The sequence below is a fragment of the Notolepis coatsorum genome (genome assembly GCF_963971535.1).
Source record: "Notolepis coatsorum genome assembly, chromosome: 18".
NCBI classification, from domain to species: domain Eukaryota; kingdom Metazoa; phylum Chordata; class Actinopteri; order Aulopiformes; family Paralepididae; genus Notolepis; species Notolepis coatsorum.
The window spans coordinates 71,518,567-71,543,219 of record NC_140182.1 but is presented as its reverse complement, the minus strand read 5'-3'; the positions used below and the strand labels follow the sequence as shown (position 1 = coordinate 71,543,219).

The following is a 24,653-nucleotide window of genomic DNA, read 5'->3' as shown; positions in this document are numbered from 1 at the left end:
ACTAGGCTGTGGACCATCACATTAACATACACTAGGTTGTGGACCATCACATTAATATACACTAGGTTGTGGACCATCACATTAATATACACTAGGTTGTGGACCATCACATTAATATACACTAGGTTGTGGACCATCACATTAATATACACTAGGCTGTGGACCATCACATTAATATACACTAGGTTGTGGACCATCACATTAATATACACTAGGTTGTGGACCATCACATTAATATACACTAGGTTGTGGACCATCACATTAATATACACTAGGTTGTGGACCATCACATTAATATACACTAGGTTGTGGACCATCACATTAATATACACTAGGTTGTGGACCATCACATTAATATACACTAGGTTGTGGACCATCACATTAATATACACTAGGTTGTGGACCATCACATTAATATACACTAGGTTGTGGACCATCACATTAATATACACTAGGTTGTGGACCATCACATTAATATACACTAGGTTGTGGACCATCACATTAATATACACTAGGCTGTGGACCATCACATTAATATACACTAGGTTGTGGACCATCACATTAATATACACTAGGTTGTGGACCATCACATTAATATACACTAGGTTGTGGACCATCACATTAATATACACTAGGTTGTGGACCATCACATTAATATACACTAGGTTGTGGACCATCACATTAATATACACTAGGTTGTGGACCATCACATTAATATACACTAGGTTGTGGACCATCACATTAATATACACTAGGTTGTGGACCATCACATTAATATACACTAGGTTGTGGACCATCACATTAATATACACTAGGTTGTGGACCATCACATTAATATACACTAGGCTGTGGACCATCACATTAATATACACTAGGTTGTGGACCATCACATTAATATACACTAGGTTGTGGACCATCACATTAATATACACTAGGTTGTGGACCATCACATTAATATACACTAGGTTGTGGACCATCACATTAATATACACTAGGTTGTGGACCATCACATTAATATACACTAGGCTGTGGACCATCACATTAACATACACTAGGTTGTGGACCATCACATTAATATACACTAGGTTGTGGACCATCACATTAATATACACTAGGTTGTGGACCATCACATTAATATACACTAGGTTGTGGACCATCACATTAATATACACTAGGTTGTGGACCATCACATTAACATACACTAGGTTGTGGACCATCACATTAATATACACTAGGCTGTGGACCATCACATTAATATACACTAGGTTGTGGACCATCACATTAACATACACTAGGTTGTGGACCATCACATTAATATACACTAGGTTGTGGACCATTACATTAATATACACTAGGCTGTGGACCATCACATTAACATACACTAGGTTGTGGACCATCACATTAATATACACTAGGCTGTGGACCATCACATTAATATACACTAGGCTGTGGACCATCACATTAACATACACTAGGCTGCGGACCCCCAAATGAATACATACTAGGCTGTGGACCCTCAAATGAATACACCCTAGGCTGTGGACCCCCATTTGAACCCCCAATTGAGTAGATATGTTATTAAGATATGATTTAGTCTGGAATTCCATAGCTGTCTTTTCTGTAGCTGAGGAGATTTAACAGTATCATATAGACTCTCATTGGGCTAACCTCGCTGCGGCCCCGCCTGGAAGCCCCTCTAGGACCACTGGGGGTCCCCGGACCCCACTTTGACAACCACTGATCTAGACAAGTGATTCTCAGACCCAGGCCTGAGGACTGCTCATCTAGTATAGAAATACGTTGTTTTTTATATAATAGATTTAATTAAAGAGCTCCCTGAGGGCGGAATTAATATCACTTGCTGGTCCACAAGTTTCACAGTTAGAGAAATGCTGATCTAGACATCATCACACACAGTCATCTAGATTCACTTCTACACACAGATAACTCAAACTACACACTGTTCATTAGTTACCTGTTGAAGGTACCATTAAGAGATGATTGTGGCAGATTTTTGCAGCCGGGACTAGTAAAGAGACTGTACCTGAGATCGAGCAGTTAGTGGATGAGATGTTAGTAGGGTGGGGTATTCTATCTCTACCAATTCAAAATAGATTAAAAAAAATGCCAAAAAATCTATTCATATTCTCGTTTTTCAGTTTTGTAATTGATGACTTTTATTTAGAAAACGTCAGATCGGAAGTTTTATTGTTGTTGCCGCTCGCTTGACACAGGATCTCTCATGGGAAGTTCTCACCCAAAGCAGTCAAGTCTAGCAGCGTGGCTGCATTCAATTAATTTCCAATGCAGTGGAGTGTATGCAGTACCTCACATGTACCTCGTGGCTGCACACTCCTCTACATTGGAAATTAATTGAATGCAGCCGCGCCGCTAGACTTAGCTGCTTTGGGTGAGAACAAACCATCAGCTGGCTCTCTCTCATTCTCAGTACACACCCCCTCTGTAGCTAGTACACCCCCCCCCTTCTTTTTTAGCAATGTGCTAATTGCTACTAATCCTCATCCGAATCCGCTGAGGAAAAAACTGGATGCTATACTGGTAAACCCCTCCCACCCCTCTATGAGGAGCTAACCAGGAATCGTGACGCCAATCATTTAAATTGAATCCCGCAGCCCTACCTGTTACTGTAGGAGAGGTGGAGAAGTGAAGGAGATGTGGAGGAGTGAAAGAGAGGTGGAGGAGTGAAAGATAGGTGGAAAAGTGAAAGAGAGGTAGAGAAGTGAAAGAGAGGTGGAGAAGTGAAAGAGAGGTGAAAGAGAAGTGAAAGAGGTGGAGAAGTGAAAGAGAAAAGAGGTGCAGGGCTTGACATTAACTTTTTGGGACAAGTGGCTCAGATATTTTACTTGTCCGAAAGCTAAACTTACTTGTCCGAAATGTACTTGTGAAAATAAAGGCCTATTAAAAAAATAAAAATAAAACCGACAAGAGATTTGGACAATTATTATGATTTAATAACTTAAACACAGTGGGCTAGATCCACAAAGAATGGATTGCACTGTGCTAATTGCACCCTTACTTACAATTCATTATGAATTGAAAATGGGGGACCCTGATGTAAACAAGACGAAAGTCTTTCTCTGGTCTGCATCCCCTTAACAATTGTGTGTATTGAGCCGTACTGTATTGTACCCATTCTGCAATCTGTTAATACAATTTTCTGCGCAGGTGATTGATTGAATGAAAATTGTATTAACAGATTGCAGAATGGGTACAATACAGTACGGCTCAATACACACAATTGTTTGGGGATTATATATATATATATATATTTTTTTTTAACTTGTCCAGTCAGACAAGTTAAATTGTAAATGCTTGTCCAACAATTTTTTTTACTTGTCCCGGACAATAGGACAAGCCTTAATGTCAAGCCCTGAGGTGGATAAGTGAAAGAGGTGGAGAAGTGAAAGCGAAGTGAAAGAGGTGGAGGAGAGGTGGAGAACTGAAAGAGAGGTGGGGAAGTGAAGGAGAAGTGAAAGAGGTGGAGAAGTGAAAGAGGTGAAGAGGTGAAGTGAAAGAGGTGGGGAAGTGAAGGAGAGGTGGATAAGTGAAAGAGGTGGATAAGTGAAAGAGAAGTGAAAGAGGTGGAGAAGTGAAAGAGAGGTAGAGGAGAGGTGGAGAAGTGAAAGAGGGGTGGAGGAGAGGTGGAGAAGTGAAAGAGGTGGAGGAGAGGTGGAGAAGTGAAATAGGTGAAAGAGAGGTGGAGGAGAGGTGGAGAAGTGAAAGAGAGGTGGAGAAGTGAAAGAGAGGTAGAGGAGAGGTGGATAAGTGAAAGAGAGATGGAGAGGTGGAGAAGTGAAAGAGAGGTGGAGGAGAGGTGGATAAGTGAAAGAGAGGTAGAGGAGAGGTGGAGAAGTGAAAGAGAGGTGGAGGAGAGGTGGAGAAGTGAAAGAGAGGTGGAGGATAGGTGGAAGTGAAAGAGAGGTAGAGGAGAGGTATAGAAGTGAAAGAGAGGTGGAGGAGAAGTGAAAGAGAGGTAGAGGAGAGGTGGAGAAGTGAAAGAGAGGTGGAGGAGTGGTGTAGAAGTGAAATAGAGGTAGAGGATAGGTGGAGAAGTGAAAGAGAGGTAGAGGAGAGGTGTAGAAGTGAAAGAGGTGGAGAAGTGAAAGAGAGGTGGAGGAGTGAAAGAGAGGTGGAGAAGTGAAGGGAGCAATGAAGAGACAGAGGTTAAATGGTACCTGAGATTTTGACTGACGACGGTAGATTGTTCGTGGACGATGACTCTCCACACAGCTCCATGGGAAACTGTAGCTGCTCCTCATTCTCACTGCCTCCTGTCAGACACACACACAGTTCAGTCTCATTTCAAACACACACCATAATAATGGGAGTGGTGGCTAATGGAAGGATTTGCATCGTCTAGAGCAGTGGTTCCTAACCTTTTGTTTATGCGGACCACTATGAAGAACTTTCGCGGACCACCTCGTATGCAAACAGTACAAATAAATAAACATCATATATATAAAGTATATATAAAGACCGGAGATGGGACGCACGCACACACACATTTTACGCTTATAGCAGACTTAATGATTTTAGAATATTTCAGCTAATGAAGTTAAATCAACTATCCAGTTCGTTTTTATAGTGTAATTTGGCTAGAGAGAGACTCTTGTTACGCGCGACTTGTGGAGTGCGCACTGAGTTCCGTTGTCTCAGAATGGATTTGGTAGAGAGAGGGAGGGAGCGTGCAGAGGGACCGTTGGTTAAAACTGTCGTCATGCACAAGCGCCACTATTTACAGATGGTGATTAGCCTAATTTGAGAGAATAACAAACTATAATACCATGTTTTATATTACAACGGTTTTACAATTTTATTTTACATTTAAATTATATTATATACATTTTCTATTTTATTTCGCTTTTTTTTCCACGGACCACCTGCAATACCCTTGGGAACCACTGGTCTAGAGCTCAAAGGCTCAATCAGTGGCAGTACTGATCTAGAGTCAGCTTCAGTCTGTTAGTTTGAGTAATGGTTTGTTCTCATCAGTGGCAGTACTGATCTAGAGTCAGCTTCAGTCTGTTAGTTTGAGTAATGGTTCGTTCTCATCAGTGGCAGTACTGATCTAGAGTCAGCTTCAGTCTGTTAGTTTGAGTAATGGTTCATTCTTATCCAAAGCAGCCAAGTCTGGTAGCGCGGCTGCTTTAGATTAATCTCAATGTAGAGGAGCGTATGCAGTACCACACTGCTAGACTTGGCTTGGCTTTGGGTGAGAAAGAACCGCAAGGTCATGAAAATAAAGTGTTCCTGGTCACTGACTCCGGATCAGCTTTGTGAATATGGGGTCCTGAAGTCTTGACCAGACTGACTGACCTTTGGTGACTGTCTTATCCACTGACTTCTCTTGATTTTGATCCTTGTCAAAGGTCATGGCCACCGCCGTCACTGCGACCTGAGGGAGGAAGAGAGACGTGTGAGAGGAGAGGCGTGGAAGAACAGTCTGTAAGAAACCTTACTATTACTTAAAATACTGCTGTGTTGAAGCACTTTGTGATTGCTGTACTGTAGATGAGAACCATTTTATTGCACTGGTAATGTATCAGTTAAAAACAGTAGAGTTTAATCCTTTCTGGTAATGTACCGGTATCATAGTTAAAGACAGTAGAGTTTAATCCTTTCTGGTGATGAAAGTACTCAACCTCTACTATTTGAACTATGTTACATTACCAGAAAGGACTAAACCTCTACCGTTTGTAACTATGATACATCACCAGAAAGTAGTAAAGTAAGTAAAAAAAACTAGGTTACCCATCTCAACTCTATCTTAAGTACACACAGATTGTGGGGCGGCGTGGCTCAGGGGTTTTGATTGATTGATTGAAAAGTTTATTAACAGATTGCAGAATGGGTACAGTACAGTACAGCTCAATACATACAATTGTTAAGAGGATGCAGACCTGAGAAAGACTTTAGTCTTGTTTCCATCAGGGTCCCCCATTTTCAATTCATCATATGACACACATGACATACAGATAGACAGTACTGCTACATCTATACATTTATGACATACCAGATTTTCAAATACAGTACTGTTTGTGATACTAAAAAAATCCAGAAGAAGAGTATATACATTTGACATAGAAACTGTGCATTGGGGGAGGTTGGGTAGGTGGGGTGGGGCTGTACATTGGAGGTGGGGGGGGGGGGGGGTTGGGTAGGGGGGGGGGGGGGGGGGACACTGTACATTGGAATACTGACATACATTTGACATGGAAACTGTACATTGGAGGAGGTTGGGTAGGTGGGGTGGGGTTGGGTGGGGCTGTACATTGGAATACTGACAAAGCCATGCTTGGTCTTTATTGTACAACTGGGTTAGGACATTTGTAGGGGCCAGTTTTGAATTGCAGTCTCCCGTAGGTGTTCTTTGAGAGTGTTTTTGAAGGTGGGTAGTGATTTACTTTCCTTTACAGCTTTGGGTAGGGTGTTCCACATTGTTGTGGCATAATTGCGAAACGTGTTTAGTCCCTTGTTTGAGCCGAATCTGGGTTTTACATGATTTGTGGAGCTCCCTCTGGTGTTGTGATCGTGGTATTCACTGACCTTTGGGAAGTATTTTGACATGTACATGGGTACCTTGGTCGTGTAGTGTATCTTGTAGACCAGGCCCATTGCAAGTTGCTGTACTCTGTTGTCTACTCTAAGCCATCCTAGGTTGGCAAAGTGTGCAGGGGTGAGGTGGGTTCTAGGAGTCAGGTCAAGCAAGTTTTCAAGTTCAAGTTTCAAGTTTCTTTAATAGTTGTCATACAGAAGTACAGAATACTTTTATACAAAATGCTTCTTACTGTTGCGCTCCAGAGACAGTGCAAGACAAGATAAGTATGAAATAAAATAACATAGTAAAATTAGAAGTAAAAAAAATGAGGTCAGTGTTCAGTTTAGACATATGTACAATGTTCGATGCAGAATAGAGACGTAGTTACCATACAATATACAATACTGTGCAGTGTACTAATATACAATACTATATAGTGCAAGGCAGAAATGGAGAAATGGGACGAGGTGCAATTTAGGTACAATTCACAGTAGGTGTACGAGTTGTAGTCTGACTAGTTTGTTTTGAGATGTTTGTAATTTGGTTTTTAGTGCCTTTGAGGTGCTTTGGTACCATGAGGTGCAAGCATAGTCGTAGTACCCTTGAATGAGTGCTCCTGCCAGAGTCTTCAGGGTATTCTTGTTTACCAGGGAGGAGATCCGGTACAAGAATCGAGTTTGTTGATTGACTTTTTTTATTACATTGGATGCCATTTTGTCACAGGAAAGATTAGCCTCTAGGATGGAACCCAGGTAGGTAATTTCATCTTTCCTTGTGACAATATTGTCACCCACTGTAACTGAGAAGCCGTCTGTTTAGCTGAGTTTGTTATTTGAACCGAAGAGAATGGACTCTGTTTTGCCCATGTGTAATGATAGTTTGTTGTCGGCGAGCCATATGCAGATTTTGCCTAGTTCCGAGCTGAGGGTTTTTTCAACCTGTAACTTGTTCTTGTCAGAGACCAGCAGGGCTGAGTCGTCCGCAAACAGGAACAAGTTGCAGTCACAAGCTGACGACATGTCATTTGCATAAATTAGGAACAGTAGTGGTCCTAGTATGCTTCCTTGTGGAACACCACAGTTCACTGTGAGGGGGGGGGGATAGGGTACCGTTTACCTCCACCATCTGTTCTCTCCCCTCCAGGTAGGATTGTATCCAGCTCACTGATAAACTATCAAAACCAATTGCTTTTAGCTTGTCAATCAGAATGGTGTGATTGACAGTGTCGAAGGCCTTTTGTAGGTCTAGCATGACCATGCCGCAGTATTTGCCCGCGTCCACCTCTTGCTTGATGTGGTCGTTCAAATAGAGAAGGCATGTGTCAGTGGAAAGTGGTAGTGGAAAGGGTAGAGCCGGTCGTCCAATGATCGAAGCGTTGGTGGTTCGAATCCCGCTCAAGCCCATGTCCATCCCACTGCCGTTGTGTCCTTGGGCAAGACACTTAACCTACTTGCCTCGTATGAATGTGTATGCATGTGAATGAATGTTGGTGGTGGTCGGAGGGGCCGTAGGCGATGATTATTCGCCACGCTTCCGTGAGTCTGCCTCAGGGCAGCTCTGGCTGCAATTGTAGCTTACCACCACCGGGATGACTGTGTATGAACGAATAATGGACTCTGTGAAGCGCTCTGGGTCAGTGAAGAGCGCTATATAAATCCAAGTCATTATCATTATTATTATTATTATAACCTGACTATAATCAGATCTTGACATATGCCTATTCCCATTAATAACAATACTGTATACTGTGGGATTAAATGTATAATTCACTTTCAATGTTAATTTAGTTTATAATGTTGTTCTGTTTAATAGGTTGTTTATAAAACTCTAAGTGGTTCCTTATCTCATTATGGTGTCCTTTATATGTATGATAAAGACAGACCACTTTGTGACATTATCCTAGTGGCTGTTCTGTATACGGTAGTTTAATAGGAGCCTAGTACTGCTCTTCTAATTTAAGGCTCACAATCACCCCCGACAAGAAATAGTATAGACATTATACATTTCCTGAATCCTTATGGTCCTGAGTGTTGTAGATTTTGTATTTTGTGTAAAATGTGTTGTTGACTATTCAAAGAGCTCCAGTGACCTCTATATTGGTCAGAAAGATTCACATCTTAGCTTGAATGAAAGATGACATAGTCCCATTTAAAATGATACCAAAGACAATATTGTGAAACATTGACAGATGTCCTCTACGTGAGTCTAAAGCAGGCTATGCACCAGCATCTGAAATGCAATTTCCTGAGGGGGTGGGTATACTTCATGATTTGATAATTATGATACAGCTACTACTCAGGAAGGGCTATCATACCAAAATATCATCTACAGACATAGGTCTTTAAAAAAAATGATATATAAGTTTAGTCACCTTGAGTGGTACCGACAAGTGAGATTTTGGGCTCTGGCCCATGGAGTATTTGTAGTTCTGCATGCATCTTAATACATGGGTTGCCAGCCGGATATGACAATTTATCGCTTGGATGCCAGCAAGTTAATCAATGGGAGGACGAGCACATTTGCGAGCGATTAAACTATATCTTAAATTATGGCTATGTGTCTAATACACCAGTCGCTTATCAATGACTTGCTTGCAGTCAACATGTACGAAATGGATTGTTTTTTCATCAGTACATTTCCGTTTTATACCGTTTTGAATACGAGTATAGTTTTGAAGATTTCTAGTGATTCCAGAGAAATCCGCGAAAATAGCCATTTACTGGAATACACAAAACACGTTGTCATTTTCCGGCTGATTTATGAATAGTTTTCAAATAAACGCTAGATTATCGAGAGTATTTGTGTTCTTATGCACGATACAAAAGCGGGCTGAAAAATCATTTATTCGTGCCGCGCTCAGCGCCTAACGTCACACACACACGTTGTGAACAGTGTGCAAAACAACTCTGATTAACCCAAAACTGGTAACATAGATTCCTTACCTCACATCAGATGTTATGCAAAAAAGATGAATCCAATTCCTGATCGCCATTCCAAATATTGATCGCGTTTATTGATCGAACGTTATAGTCCGAAACGCATAATCGAAAGCTGCTCCGAGCCTCGCCAGTGAATCTGGTAACAGACACTGCTTGCCAGAGATGGGAAAACCCTGGACCGGAGTTTTTCTCTGATGCACTTTTTCACTCAATCCAATCCAATGATGTGCATTACCATCCGGGAGACGATAGGGGGCGGTACTTGCCCTTTTCGAGCTCAGAGCCATTCCCAATGATAACGTCAGGCTGGATGGATGAAAGATTTATGGATATCGCTAATAAAAGAAATGACGATTAAATAACGAGAAATCTCGTTATTGGCAACCAACGCATGGCGGCCAATAACGAGAAATCTCGTTGTTAGCAACCAATGTGTTAACACATTGGACGCCAGAGGTTGCTGTGGGCATATGGCCGTTTGTGCCAGCGCTGTAATAAAATTAGGGTAAATGCCGGTGTTTGTAGTGCTAAAACGATATTAAATATTATAGCTATGGATCTAATAACAACGTCGATAGTCAGTGAGTTTCTTCCGGTCAACATGCAAAAAACAGATAATTTTTTCATCCATACATTTCCGTGTTATACCGTGGTGAATATGAGTATAGTTTTAGAATGACTGTAATCCCGAGGAACACCGCCAAAACAGCGCTTTACTGCATTTCATTATAAATCGTGCCATTTCTTGCCTAGATCAATAATCAATCTGAAATCAACGCTAGATTATCGGTATTATGTTTCATCATGCATGCAAGAAAGGAGGGAGGGAGGGAGGTCGCCCCTCCGTGCTTTGATCGCAACCAACGGGACACCGGCACACACACATGCTGCGATCGCGGGGAAACAATTATCGGATCAACGCAACATTGATAACATAGTCCTTACCTTGTCTATGATGTACTGCAAGAAGAATAATCCAATTATCTGATCGCCATTCCAAGTACTGATCGCGATCATGTGGGGGGGGGGGGGGGGGGGGGCTCGTAGGTGCATCCGTTAGAACCGCTTGCCCTGCCCAAGTGTTTAGACCGCGCCCGCACGCTGCAGCTCGGCCCAGACGCGTGTATGCTTTCCGCAACGCAGTTGTGTTTCCGCGTTCCCGTTTTGCGCTCTGATTGGCCGAGCGCGCGCATGCGCATGAGCCGTGACAAGCCCTTCAGCCAGGCAGGAATACTCAGCTCCGCTTAACGCAATTTATACAAATGGAAGTATTGATTTCGCCGTAATGAATCATTAAAAAAATATACCGTTAACTGGAATATGTTGTTTCTTTACACATATGTTGGATTATGTAATTGGTTTGTCATGACAAACCAATAAAAAAATCGCAAATTAACCGGTGGCTACAACAACACACAGTAACTACATGCATCATTGTTTACAATGAACGGTGGGGCTAATCGAAAGGACTGGACACAGACAAGTTAAACTAACACAGAACCGGACTGTTATATTAAATTAATTGATTGCTGTTTAACTTGTCCGTGTCCAGTCCTTTCGATTAGCCCCACCGTTCATTGTAAACAATGATGCATGTAGTTACTGTGTGTTGTTGTAGCCACCGGTTAATTCGCGATTTTTTATTGGTTTGTCATGACAAACCAATTACATAATCCAACATATGTGTAAAGATACAACATATTCCAGTTAACGGTATAATTTTTTAATGATTCGTTACAGCGAAATCAATACTTCCATTTGTATAAATTGCGTTAAGCGGAGCTGAGTATTCCTGCCTGGCTGAAGGGCTTGTCGCGGCTCATGCGCATGCGCACGCTCGACCAATCAGAGCGCAAAACGGGAACGCGGAACCACAACTGCACGCGGCCCAGGCACCAAGCCATATCGTTTCAAATGGAGTGCAATAGCGGCTGCAAGGGCTTAGGCGGCAGTATCGGACCGCTGCGGTCTCAGACAGAGTGCCACACATGAATTATGAATAGCGAATAAAAGAAATAACGATCACAATAACGAGTATACTCATTGGCAGAATTAGATTGGCGGGCTATAACGAGTATACTCGTCATTGGCAATTAATGTGTTAAGAGAACAGCCAATAGCCCCTTTGCCACTCTGTAGCTCAAAACGGGCTATTGTGTTATCATCTTTGTTAACTCTTTGACGGCCAAAACACGTAATATTACGTGTTTCACCGCAGACGCTTGAGCGCCAAAAATGTAATATATAGTTTTTAGATCCTTTGATCTTTTTCTTTTGATCCCTGTTCTAAACGGTGAGCCGGATCACTCTAGGTCTCCCTGGCTCATTTGCCTACGTTGGAATTGCAATGCTGATCGAATCTCACCAGGTGGCAGTATCGCCTACCTTTTAAACTCTGATAGTCCAGTTCAGACAGTCTCTACTGATCTCTTTCTGTCAAGACTCGCTCTGAGGGGGAGGAGCACTTCCAGAGCAATCACTATAGGAGATCTGCTTGCCTCAAAACCTATAGTTTCCCGTAAACACGAGTAATTACATATAAACGAGTAATCACGATTAGGGTTGGGCATCGTTTGGATTTGAACTATTCCGGTTCCGAATCTCCATATCGATTCCTGTTCTAAACGATTCTCGATTCAGATTCTTTGAGGTGCAGGTCAAAACAGGTCACAGCTTATTTCGCATGAGAATTTTTTTCCTTTTGAAAATCTTTACTTTTTTTTTCCATACTATTCACATTTTCAGTTGACTTGATACAGTTTAATTTGGTTGCTGTACTGTAACTAGGGTATTAATTAACGAAGTTATATATATAAAAAAAAAAAAAATTAAGAATCGAAATGAAGGATCGAAATGCAAGTATGTTACATCGGGTTCCAGAACCGGAAGTTAGGAACCGTTTCCTATTAAAACCGGTTTTCGGTGCCCAACCCTAATCACGATCGCCGATGGGATCATTGGAATTATTCTTTTTGGAGTACCTTCTGGCTAAGGTAAGGTATATTCTATGTCTATTTTACCGAACCTGAAACATGTTTCTGTAACGATCAGTGTCTTATTTTACCGGACCTAAACTAAGCTTTTTCTAACGATCGCTGTTGTGAAGGGCCAGATTAAAGCTGAGAATCTACATTTATTGTTTTATATACCTTGTATATTATTTATATATATAAGTTATATCCCTTTAAGCCTGCGTTTGAATCCTAGTAATATTCACTTTCCTCATTGGATAACGCCCTTGACGTTCTCGGCGCCAGACAACGCGCCCCTGAAGTCAGGTTCAAAGGCGAGTCTGGGCATGTTGGAACATGCCTGGTGCCGGCGCATTGATTCGAGACGAGAGCTGAGGCTTGGCACTAGAAAGCCACTTAAGTATATATATCATGGAAGGCGCAGCAGCAGTAGTGTGATTCTAACGTAGTGTGAAGCAGTTCGTCTAAACAGTGTTGTGAACCTAACGTGCGAAGTGAATAGTAAAAGTGTCAGAGTTAATGCAGTAACGTCAAGTTCGACTTAGCTTAATGTGAAGTAAAGAGTCGTCATTTAGTGTGAATCGTGTTACAGCAGTTCGTTCGGTATGTAGCATTACCCAGCAGTTCGTTCGTTTAGTAACTAGTGAAACCTTAGCAAGTGTGCGTGGGCTTAGTAATAGTGCCAGTACACGAGGAGGGCCTAGTCGTGGAACTACTGGACATGTGCATATTGGAACCTACGGCGGCGATTGCAGAACCAGTATTGGTTGGATTATAGTGATTGTGGAACGTACTACCGTGGAGAAGAGCCTCGTTAATACCCACTGTCGTTTGGATTTAACCACCTTGAAGATCTTACCTCGGGCTAGCTTCGAGGACCGAAGCTAGCTGGCTATCGTCATTGCTATCGAGCAATTGGATTACAGCTATTGCTTTGTTGCTGAGCATTTGGATTACAAGGACTGGATCTATACGAGAACCCCTTCTTATTCAAGTGAACAGACTGAGTATCCGAACATTCTTCTTTCCTCCAGAGCTTACATCTCTGGGAGGATACCCCCTGTCTCCAGCGGTACCATCGTTTGCCCCCTATAGTGCCACCCTACGCCAGGCGGCGTTTAGTCTAGTATCCCAGCTTAGGAATTATTCATTCCAACTGACTTTGCTACTGACTGACTTTATTCATATTCTTCGCCATACAAGCGCGACCCTTAATTCCCATTCTGTACAATTGCTGCATAATAATAAATACTCTAAATGATATTTCTTTGTCACCGTGCCGTATTATTCTGAGTGTCTGCCATTTTATAACTGTACTTTCTGGCAAGTAATAATAATAATAATAATTAGCAGTGGTTTAATCTATCACAATCTTTAATACAGTCAGGGTTTTGTAACCCCTCAGTTACAATTGGTCCTTCGAGCCGGAGGGTATCAGTAATCTTAATCATATTAATAGTGATATGGCCAGCGGCGGACACTCTCCAAACGGCTCTCCCAAACTAGAGCGCCCTAGGCGCCAACGTCAGCCCCCTCCACACTTGGAGGACTACGCTGTCGTTCTACCTCCTAGCTTATCTAAAAGGACGTTAAGCGCGGATAAAACTAATAGCTTAAGCATGTCCAACCTAATCGACTTGTCGGCCCCACCAGTAGAGACCCCAGTGGGTTCAAACGAAACTGACTTAGCTCACGGGGGGAACAAGCGGGACATGACGTGACTATACCCAAAGACAGCGCCACCGGGACGGACCCCGGAGCGCCAAAGGATAAAGACAGCGCCACCGAGATGGACCTCGGAACGCAAGAGACCCAAGAGCGCGCACCCGAGATAGACCTCGGCGCGCACCCAAGAGAAGAGTACCGCGTCTCAGAGATGGACCTCGGAGCTCGTAAAGAGTACAGGTCACCACCAAGTCCTGTCAACGCCACATCGCCCTCATCAGCGTCATCCCCCAGCGAGGCTGACCAGAGACTAGCACAAGCCTTGATCGCCACGCTAACAGCATCAACCGAAAGAGACCGTATCCAGGGTGAGCGCGACCGCCTCCAAGCGCAGACACAGTGAGCGCGACCGTCTCCAAGCGCAACAACAGAGTGAGCGCGAACATTCTGCAATGGAAAAAGAACGTCTCCAAGCGCAACAACAGAACGAGCGCGAACACATCCAACTGGAAGAGAGGCGCCTCCAGGTTGAAGAAAACATTCAGCGAGACCGCACCAACGCGCAACGCGATGCACAGCGCGACGCCGCAAATGCACAGCGCGAAGCGGAGCGAGACCGCCTGCAGGCGCAGATGATGGAGCAATTACTCCAAAGGGTGACTCCCCACTCCTCCACCCGGAGCTCCCGGAGATCATCACGACACGGGTCGAGGGCACCTTCCCCTCCCCGACAAATCTACACAGGACCCAGCCAGCAGGAAGAACCTGCTTACGTCGCCGAGCCCCCTCCCCGACCAGTCAATACGGGACCCAGCCAACGGGAAGATCCCGCCTACGTCGCCGAGAAACTAACTAAGAGACTTCAAGACCTAGCGGAGGACGAGGGAGGACATCAAGCCCACACGCACGAACCCATCTCGGACCAGGAGGAACAGTACAGCCCCGACCTCAGCCCTGAGACGCTGCGTTACGAACCCCCGACCCAACCCAGGGGTGAGTTTAATCCACAGTCAGCACCGAGGAGCAGTACCTGGAGGCCCGGCCTCTGGTTCCCACCCAGCACTAACCCACGACCCCACGTACGGGGAGACTCGCCAAGGAGGCCTCTCCCCCTACGCGCATCGGTGTCCCAGCCATCCATGGCGTCTTACATTGGGACACCCACATTCCCAGACTTTTCTTGTGAGGACAGAGCACAGTATACTGAACTACGCATGTGTTTAGAGACTATCATGTCCGAGGTACACGACGAGTCTTATAAATATGCCATCCTCCTCAAGCACCTTAAAGTGCCCAGAGCGCATAACATAGCGCTGGCATATTCGAACTCAAGAACCCCCTATTCTGATGCTCTGGTGGCCCTCGACGCGCGCTATGGACGCATATGGGATTACGTAATCCAAGAAATACGAGATATCGACCGCCTCCCCCCAGCCAAAGACAATAGAGCACTAGATGACCTCTCTATCAAGGTGCAGTCCCTTGTGGGGATGCTGGGGTCACAAAAGGAGAAGGGGAGATATGAACTATATGCAAATTCCAACGTGGAGCGGATACTGGAGAAGCTCCCTCCAGCCCGTCAAGAGCGTTTTCGGCGGCAGTGAGACCACCGTGACCCCCACGGCCCAGAACCATCCCTCCTAGACCTGGCTGATTTCCTCGCCAGGGAGGTCAGCAGTCTACGATTAGACACGTTCGCGTGGGGTGGCTCTGACCCTAAAGATGGACCGAGAAGGTTCAACGACAACCGCCGGTCCGTGACCGTGATGCACCAGGCCGAGGCTGTGTCACGGCAGACGAGCCACAACCCCCACGCCAAGGAGAAGTGGAAGGCTACCTGTCAGTACTGTGACAGTGAACACCAGCTGTCACAGTGCGACGCCTTCAAAGAACTAACTACAGCCGAAATAGGTCAGTGGCTTAAGGATAAATGCCGCTGCTTCCGCTGCGCGCGCGGCCACATGGCAGCCGAGTGCCGCCTCAAGAAAAGGTGCGGCAAGTGTGACGGCGCCCATCTAGAAGTCCTGCATGAGAGCAATAAACGCCCACCAGGAAACCAAAGTAGGCCCATCACGGTTATGTACCAGGCCAAGTCGGTGTCACCACAGGCCAGCCTCAACCCCCCAGCCAAAGAGGAATGGGAGATCACCTGTTTTTACTGCCACGGCGGACACTGGCTGTCACAGTGCGACGACCACAAGACACTGACCCCCGCTGAAATGGATCAGCGGCTTAAAGCTAACACGCATGACTCCGCTTACTGCGAGGCACTGCGCAGGGTCCACAGGGGAAGACTGGCCATACAAGGCAACTCACCAACAGGAGTGCTCCACATCGACCCCACGTATAGTGGGAGCCCCCGAGTGCTCATCAAAGTGGTCAGAGTGCTCCTGAGCTACGAGGACAAGGTCCTGGACACTTACGCCGTCCTCGACGATGGGTCAGAAAAGACTCTCCTCCTCGCTTCCGCCGCAGCCCAGTTGGGCCTGCGGGGTACCGAGGAAACAATGACAATCCGTACTATTCAGCGAGACCTAAAGACCATAAAGGGCGAAAACGTCTCATTCACAATAGCAGCGGTCGAGCAGCCCGAGAAGCGGTACAGCATCACTAATGCATTTACAAGCCATGACATAGGTCTGTCAAGCTACGACTACCCCATCCCACAGCTGATGGAGAAGTACGCGCACCTACGCAGACTGCCTATACCGCTCATCGACGGCGCCACCCCGACCCTGCTCATAGGCTCCGACCACGCGGACCTCATTGTCCCAACCACGGCGGCCCACATCGGACCCAAAGGATGCCCAGTCGCGGTTAAGACCCGACTGGGGTGGACGCTCCAGGGCCCCCTCTACGGACCTGCCAGCCAACCAACGTCCACACGCTGCCTTTACACAAAGGTGAGCGACACAGGCCACTCTCTCGTACAGCCCGTTGAGAGGCTATGGACATTAGACGCGATGCCTGTGAGAGAACCGTGGGCTCAAGAAGAGGGAGTTCCGAACTCCACCCCCCTCAGCTACGCTCCAAGCGACGGAGCTGACCTCGAACCCAGCACCCCAAACTACCTCTTGATGGGGCGGCCGGACCCGGCCCCTCCTCAGACGGTGTACAGACAGGACGACAGGAACGGACGGAGGATGTGGAGACACAACCAAGCACAGATCGACCAGTCTTGGGCCCGCTTCCTCCTACGCTACCTACCATCCCGTCCCGCCCGTCAGAAGTGGGTAAAGGACAGGGACAACCTGAAGGTGGACACAGTCGTTATGATCATAGACCAGTCACTACCCCGAGCTACGTGGCCGGCCGGCCGCGTAAGCAGAGTGATTACTGGCGCCGATGGGAAGGTCAGAGCGGCAGAAGTCATAGTCCAAGGGCGGACTTACACCCGACCCGTGGCGAAGCTGATAGCGTTGCCGGAGATCCCTGACTCCCCTGATGACGACCATGACCCACTGACTTTGTAGATTGAGCTACTCCTCACAACAAGCACCAATGGAGCAATTAATCTGTCTCCCTTAACTAATTAGGTGCGGACTAATTAGGAGGCGGCTGTTGTGAAGGGCCAGATTAAAGCTGAGAATCTACGTTTATTGTTTTATATACCTTGTATATTATTTATATATATAAGTTATATCCCTTTAAGCCTGCGTTTGAATCCTAGTAATATTCACTTTCCTCATTGGATAACGCCCTTGACGTTCTCGGCGCCAGACAACGCGCCCCTGAAGTCAGGTTCAAAGGAGAGTCTTGGCATGTTGGAACATGCCTGGTGCCGGCGCATTGATTCGAGACGAGAGCTGAGGCTTGGCACTAGAAAGCCACTTAAGTATATATATCGTGGAAGGCGCAGCAGCAGTAGTGTGATTCTAACGTAGTGTGAAGCAGTTCGTCTAAACAGAGTGTTGTGAACCTAACGTGCGAAGTGAATAGTAAAAGTGTCAGAGTTAATGCAGTAACGTCAAGTTCGACTTAGCTTAATGTGAAGTAAAGAGTCGTCATTTAGTGTGAATCGTGTTACAGCAGTTCGTTCGGTATGTAGCATTACCCAGCAGTTCGTTCGTTTAGTAACTAGTGAAACCTTAGCAAGTGTGCGTGGGCTTAGTAATAGTGCCAGTACACGAGGAGGGCCTAGTCGTGGAACTACTCGACATGTGCATATTGGAACCTACGGCGGCGATTGCAGAACCAGTATTGGTTGGATTATAGTGATTGTGGAACGTACTACCGTGGAGAAGAGCCTCGTTAATACCCACTGTCGTTTGGATTTAACCACCTTGAAGATCTTACCTCGGGCTAGCTTCGAGGACCGAAGCTAGCTGGCTATCGTCATTGCTATCGAGCAATTGGATTACAGCTATTGCTTTGTTGCTGAGCATTTGGATTACAAGGACTGGATCTATACGAGAACCCCTTCTTATTCAAGTGAACAGACTGAGTATCCGAACATTCTTCTTTCCTCCAGAGCTTACATCTCTGGGAGGATACCCCCTGTCTCCAGCGGTACCATCGTTTGCCCCCTATAGTGCCACCCTACGCCAGGCGGCGTTTAGTCTAGTATCCCAGCTTAGGAAATATTCATTCCAACTGACTTTGCTACTGACTGACTTTATTCATATTCTTCGCCATACAAGCGCGACCCTTAATTCCCATTCTGTACAATTGCTGCATAATAATAAATACTCTAAATGATATTTCTTTGTCACCGTGCTGTATTATTCTGAGTGTCTGCCATATTATAACTGTACTTTCTGGCAAGTAATAATAATAATAATTAGCAGTGGTTTAATCTATCACAATCTTTAATACAGTCAGGGTTTTGTAACCCCTCAGTTACAATCGCATTTTCGGGGTAAGGCTTATTGCATATAACACATCTTATCTCGCAATCTATGGAAAAATACTGGATTATTTTGTAAATGGGCGATGTTTAGCGTGTAATAAACTACAAAGTGTAGAAACAAACTTTCTTTTACATGTTGGACTAGAAATAGTGTCTGTCAAATGAGCCATACTATTGTCTCCATAGCTATAATATAGAATATACATTAGCTCCGCAAAGATCGTGAAATATCGTGAAACTGGTCAAGAAAAGCAGATGGGGAAAGCTTGTGGCGCTCAAAGAGTTAATAAGACATAGATTGAAAAGTATCCGCCCGATCTGTACAAGTGATGGCTTATGTTGTAGGTAAGAACTTGTTATTATTATTATAATTTTTTTAATGATCTTTTCCACCCTTCTTTTTTCCGTTTTTCTCCCCTCCCAATGTTAGTCGTCATGCCAATTCCCAATCCCCTTCCTGGTCGTGTGTAGCCTTTTAACAACGCGTCCGTGTTTCCGGGTTCCCGTTTTGCGCTCTGATTGGCCACTGACCTACGCTAGTACGCCCCCCTCGCTATGAGCTGCAAATGCGTATCACAGTACTGCCTCTAAGGACAGCCGTTTCCGCGGGAGGCCGTTCATATTAATTTCTACATTTCATACATAATATCCCAGCGTTTCAACCAGCTGCACATTATACTCACATTATGTGCTCATTAGAAGAATTTTTTTTACGCATATTGGTCAGGAAATGGCAGGAAATATTTCTATCACCAGCTGCTGCGGTCTACAGCTAAATGCAATTCATGCCACGAAACTGCCTAAAATATATTATATACAATATATCGTTTTCTATATAATTGTATCAACAGATAGTAGGTAGTGCACACATGCACTGCATGGCACAATATAGGGTGAATGTCTCTAGCCGAGAGGGGCTGCCGATTTGGGGGGGATAGATTCGTTCAGGTGTGGCTGGTGATGTGAGACGCGCGGCCGCTTGTGTGCACCTCGAGGCGGGCAGTGTCAGGGCGATAAGGCACGTTCAGCCACAGCCTTATCCCCCCCCCCCACAAACTGCTTCGGCCAGTCTTTCGTGCCAGTCTTTCGTGCCAGTAGCCATCAGTCTCCACAACCGTGGGCACGGACTGCTGCCAATTTCTGGAGAACTAACGGCTGGTGAACTTGAGAACTGTTATGACTATCTGACTCTTACTAATAAACACTGTTAGGACTATCTGACTCTTAATAAAAAACACTGTTAGGACTATCTGACTCTTAATAATAAACACTGTTAGGACTATCTGACTCTAAATAATAAACACTGTTAGGACTATCTGACTCAACAATAACTTAAAATGGGACACCAACATCACGAAAAAGGCCCAGCAGCGCCTGTACGTCCTCAGGCAACTGAGGAAGTACAGGGTCAAACGCCACCTGCTGGTCCAAATCTATACTGCCATAATCCAAAGCATACTAACATTATCAATCATAGTCTGGTACGGTTCTGCACAAAAACACTCCATTCAAAAACGTCAGTGCATCATAAACAAGGCCTCCAAAATTATAGGGTGTGACCTTCCCTCCCTGGACTCCATCTTCACCTCCCGCACAACCACCCGCACCAGAAAAATTGCAAAGGACCCCTCACACCCCCTGTTTCAGCCCCTGCCCTCAGGTAGGCGCTTCAAGTCCATCCTCTCAAAAACCACCCGCTTCAAGGACAGCTTCTTCCCAACCGTCATTCGAACCCTGAACTCCCTTGGCCCCCCTCTCCCCCTTACACTAACCAAGCTCCTGACCTGATGGACTAGACTCTTCCGTGTGTTATGTTGTGCTGTATTGTGTCATGTTGTGCTGTATTATGTATCCATTGCTGGGAAGGGGGGGGGGGGGGGGTAAATGTATCTATGTTCCAGTTTTATGTACTGTAGAGCTTAATACACTCTGTACCAATCACAAATACCACCAACCTGGTTGTGTGGCAATAAAGGAATCTTGTATCTCTTAATAATAAAAACGGCATGGACTCTGGTGCAGTGTGTTACTATGGTTTGAAGACCATTAATACCATCATCACTATTACTACTGTCTGATTAAATCCTGCCACTCACTACTGTTCACTACTACTACTACTGTTATCGTTACTACTTGCACTTTGTTCTATGTTCTATTATTATTACTACCTATCCTACCTGTACCCCCCTCCATGCTGCTATGACACTTGAACTTCCCCAAGGGATTAATAAAGGAACACATGACTTGATATTGCACCAGGTATTCCATGTGATATCTTTGTGTGGTCTAAAGAAAATAATAATGTGACAGTGGCTCGGGAGGTAGAGCAGTCGTCTAGTAGGCAGGAGGTTCCCGGTTCGATTCCCGCTCATCCCGGACAGCATGTTGAAGTGTCCTTGAGCAAGACACTTAACCCCTAACTGCTCCTGATGAGCAGTTTGGCACCTTGCATGGTTTCCTCCGCCGTGTGAATGAATGGGTAAAAATGAGAGCAAGAAATTGTAAAGCGATTTGGATAAAAAATATAAATGTACCATTTAGCATTTAATGCAGTTATTCACAATCAAAGAAACAGAAAGCACAAACTGAAACAACTGATCCATTGTAGTCTATAGCTGATTTAAAAAGAGAGACAAGAAGAATGATGAAGGGGAGACTGAGCCTGAACGGGTGCGGAATGCGGATGGTGACGAGGAGGAGGAATCAATAGGCAGGTAACGACTGAGTATCACAGGAGTGCTTTTTACTCCTGTCACGTCCCCTCCCGTTGACTCATTCTCCCGTCTCGTCACGATCCTTCTGGGATATGCCTGTCCCAATCCCGGTTAAAACTAATAAAATAACTCCCGTCCCGTCCACATGTATAAACAAACGTGTCACTAAACACAATAAAAGCAAAGCGTGGGACTCCCATTTAAATGTCATCCTATACGGGGAACAGCTGTATAAGTAACAGTCCTTTAAAGCTTCAGTCACAAACACAAAACCTGTAGGGACAGATTTGTGCTCCGAGACACTGAGCCCCGCCCCACTGTTTTTCAGCGCTTAAAGTGATGATGATAATGTGTGTTTCTGCCATCTGCTGGCCACAAGCGGTACTGTCTCTGTTTGCAATACAATTGATTGATTGATTGATTGAAAACTTTATTAACAGATTGCAGAATGGGTACAGTACAGTACAGCTCAATACATACAATTGTTAAGGGGATGCAGACCAGAGAAAGACTTTCGTCTTGTTTACATCAGGGTCCCCCATTTTCAATTCATCGTAACATATATGACATACATGACATACAGATAGACAGTACTGCTACATCTATACATTTATGACATATCAGATTTGCAATTACAGTACTGTTTGTGATACAAAAAGAGTCCAGAAAAAAAGAGTATATACATTTGACGTAGAAACTGTACATTGGATTGGGTAGGTGGGGGTGGGGGGGGACTGTACATTGGAGGTGGTTGGGTGGGTGGGTGGGGGGGGGGGGGGGGGGGGGGGTTGGGTAGGAGTGGGGGGGGGGGGGGGGGGGGTTGGGTAGGAGGGGTGGGTGGGCGACACTGTACAACTGTACAAACAAAACTGTACATTGGATTATTGACAAGACCATACTTGGTAATTTACTGTACATTGGAGGGGGTTGTGTTCGGACATTTACAGGGGCCAGTTTCGAGTTGCAGTCTCCCTTAGGTGTTTTTTGAGAGTGTTTTTGAAAGTGGGTAGTGATTCACATTCCTTTACAGCTTTGGGTAGGGTGTTCCACATTGATGTGGCATAATTGCGAAACGTGTTTAGTCCCTTGTTTGAGCCGAATCTGGGTTTAACATGATTTGTGGAGCTCCCTCTGGTGTTGTGATCGTGGTATTCACTGACCTTTGGGAAGTATTTTGACATGTACATGGGTACCTTGGTTGTGTAGTGTATCTTGTAGACCAGGCCCATTGCAAGTTGCTGTACTCTGTCGTCTACTCTAAGCCATCCTAGGTTGTCAAAGTGGGCAGGGGTGAGGTGGGTTCTAGGAGTAAGGTCAAGCAGTAGTCTGACCAGTTTGTTTTGAGATGTTTGTAATTTTGTTTTTAGCGGCTTTGAGGTGCTTTGGTACCATGAGGTGCAAGCATAGTCGTAGTACCCTTGAATGAGTGCTCTGCTAGAGTCTTCAGGGTATTCTTGTTTACCAGTGAGGAGATCCGGTACAAGAATCGAGTTCGTTGGTTGACTTTTTTTATTACATTGGATGCCATTTTGTCACAGGAAAGATTTGCCTCTAGGATGGAACCCAGGTAGGTAATATCTTCTTTCCTTGTGACAATATTGTCACCCACTGTAACTGAGAAGCCGTCGGTCTTGCTGAGTTTGTTATTTGAACCGAAGAGAATGGACTCTGTTTTGCCCATGTGTAATGATAGTTTGTTATCAGCGAGCCATATGCAGATTTTGCCTAGTTCTGAGCTGAGGGTTTTTTCAACCTGTAACTTGTTCTTGTCAGAGACCAGCAGGGCTGAGTCGTCTGCAAACAGGAACAAGTTGCAGTCACAAGCTGACGACATGTCATTTGCATAAATTAGGAACAGTAGCGGACCTAGTATGCTTCCTTGTGGAACACCAAAGCCTATGAGCCTTTTTGCTGTGTGCTTTCTTTCTTTCCTTTATTTTTTACATGCAGACTTTTTGCAGAGTGAATTTAATAGCGAACGTGAGATAATCAAACAAGCGAGCTAGCTGGCTGCTGTCATTGCCAACAGCTAGATATTTGTCGGACCAAGTTATTTCCAGGAACAAAAGCATTCATTCCGAAAGTTACATCACTGAGCCCTGCAAAAAAACAACGACTTGAATACAAAAGCATTTCATATATATTTTTCATCTCCTGCCCCTCCAGTCACCTGTATGAGCTCCTCCTCTGGCACGGCCACAGTGAAGTTCAGATGGCAAAGACAACAGGGGATCATGGAGCGGAGCTTGAAGTACAAACTCTGGAACGAACAAGAAAACCCATTAGCAAAGTAGGTAATAATATACAGTAGGCAAGGTAGATTCCTTAGCAGCTGAGTGGATACTAGCAAATGACAGTACAAAGGTTAGTATAAAAATAATGTATTTTTATTTTTTTATGTTTCATTGCTTTTAACAGTATAGACATAAACCATTAGTTTGGGGCCTCTGTGCAAAACTGACTGAGATATGATCAATTTTTCTCCATTAGAGAAATCAAACATCCTTCTATATGTCAAAAAAACACATAGAATGGCTGACCTGTTACACATCATTCATTTTTTTTAATCTACTTTTTCTCCCCATTTTTCTCCCCATTTTTTACCCTCCCCTGTCTCGAACGTTGTTGTGATTCTACTGCGCAGGCGCACCAACCAACCTGTAGGAGTCGCTGTCCACAACGTCCGATCCCCACCCACCAGCTTCCCACCCCCTAATACTGCCATTTGTATTAGTATGAACGACCAGCCAAGCTGGTAGCAACGCCGAGAGCTGGGCTCGAACCCAGCATCTCCTGCGTTGGTGGCGAGCGCCTTGCCCACTGCGCCACCTAGCCGCCTGATTACACATCATTCTTGATATGGGATTTTAGCTATTAGTGCATTCCCAGTTCAAAGACACTCAAATACTTCACAGACGGGAAATGCAGACCAATACGTATATAAGACACAAGCAT

The 24,653-nt window shown here is 44.9% G+C and overlaps 1 protein-coding gene across 7 annotated transcripts in view; it reads right to left on the bottom strand.

Moving 5' to 3' along the window:
- Positions 1–24,653, bottom strand: part of c2cd5 (C2 calcium dependent domain containing 5) — a 154,036-nt gene that overhangs the window by 37,093 nt on the left and 92,290 nt on the right. For all 7 annotated transcript variants that reach the window (XM_084335043.1, XM_084335044.1, XM_084335045.1 and 4 more), the window contains 3 exons: positions 23,869–23,958; positions 5,338–5,416; positions 4,197–4,292 (listed from right to left, as the gene is read on the bottom strand). In XM_084335043.1, the coding sequence (XP_084191169.1) occupies positions 4,197–4,292; positions 5,338–5,416; positions 23,869–23,958 (265 nt within the window). The remainder of the gene's footprint in view (positions 1–4,196; positions 4,293–5,337; positions 5,417–23,868; positions 23,959–24,653) is intronic.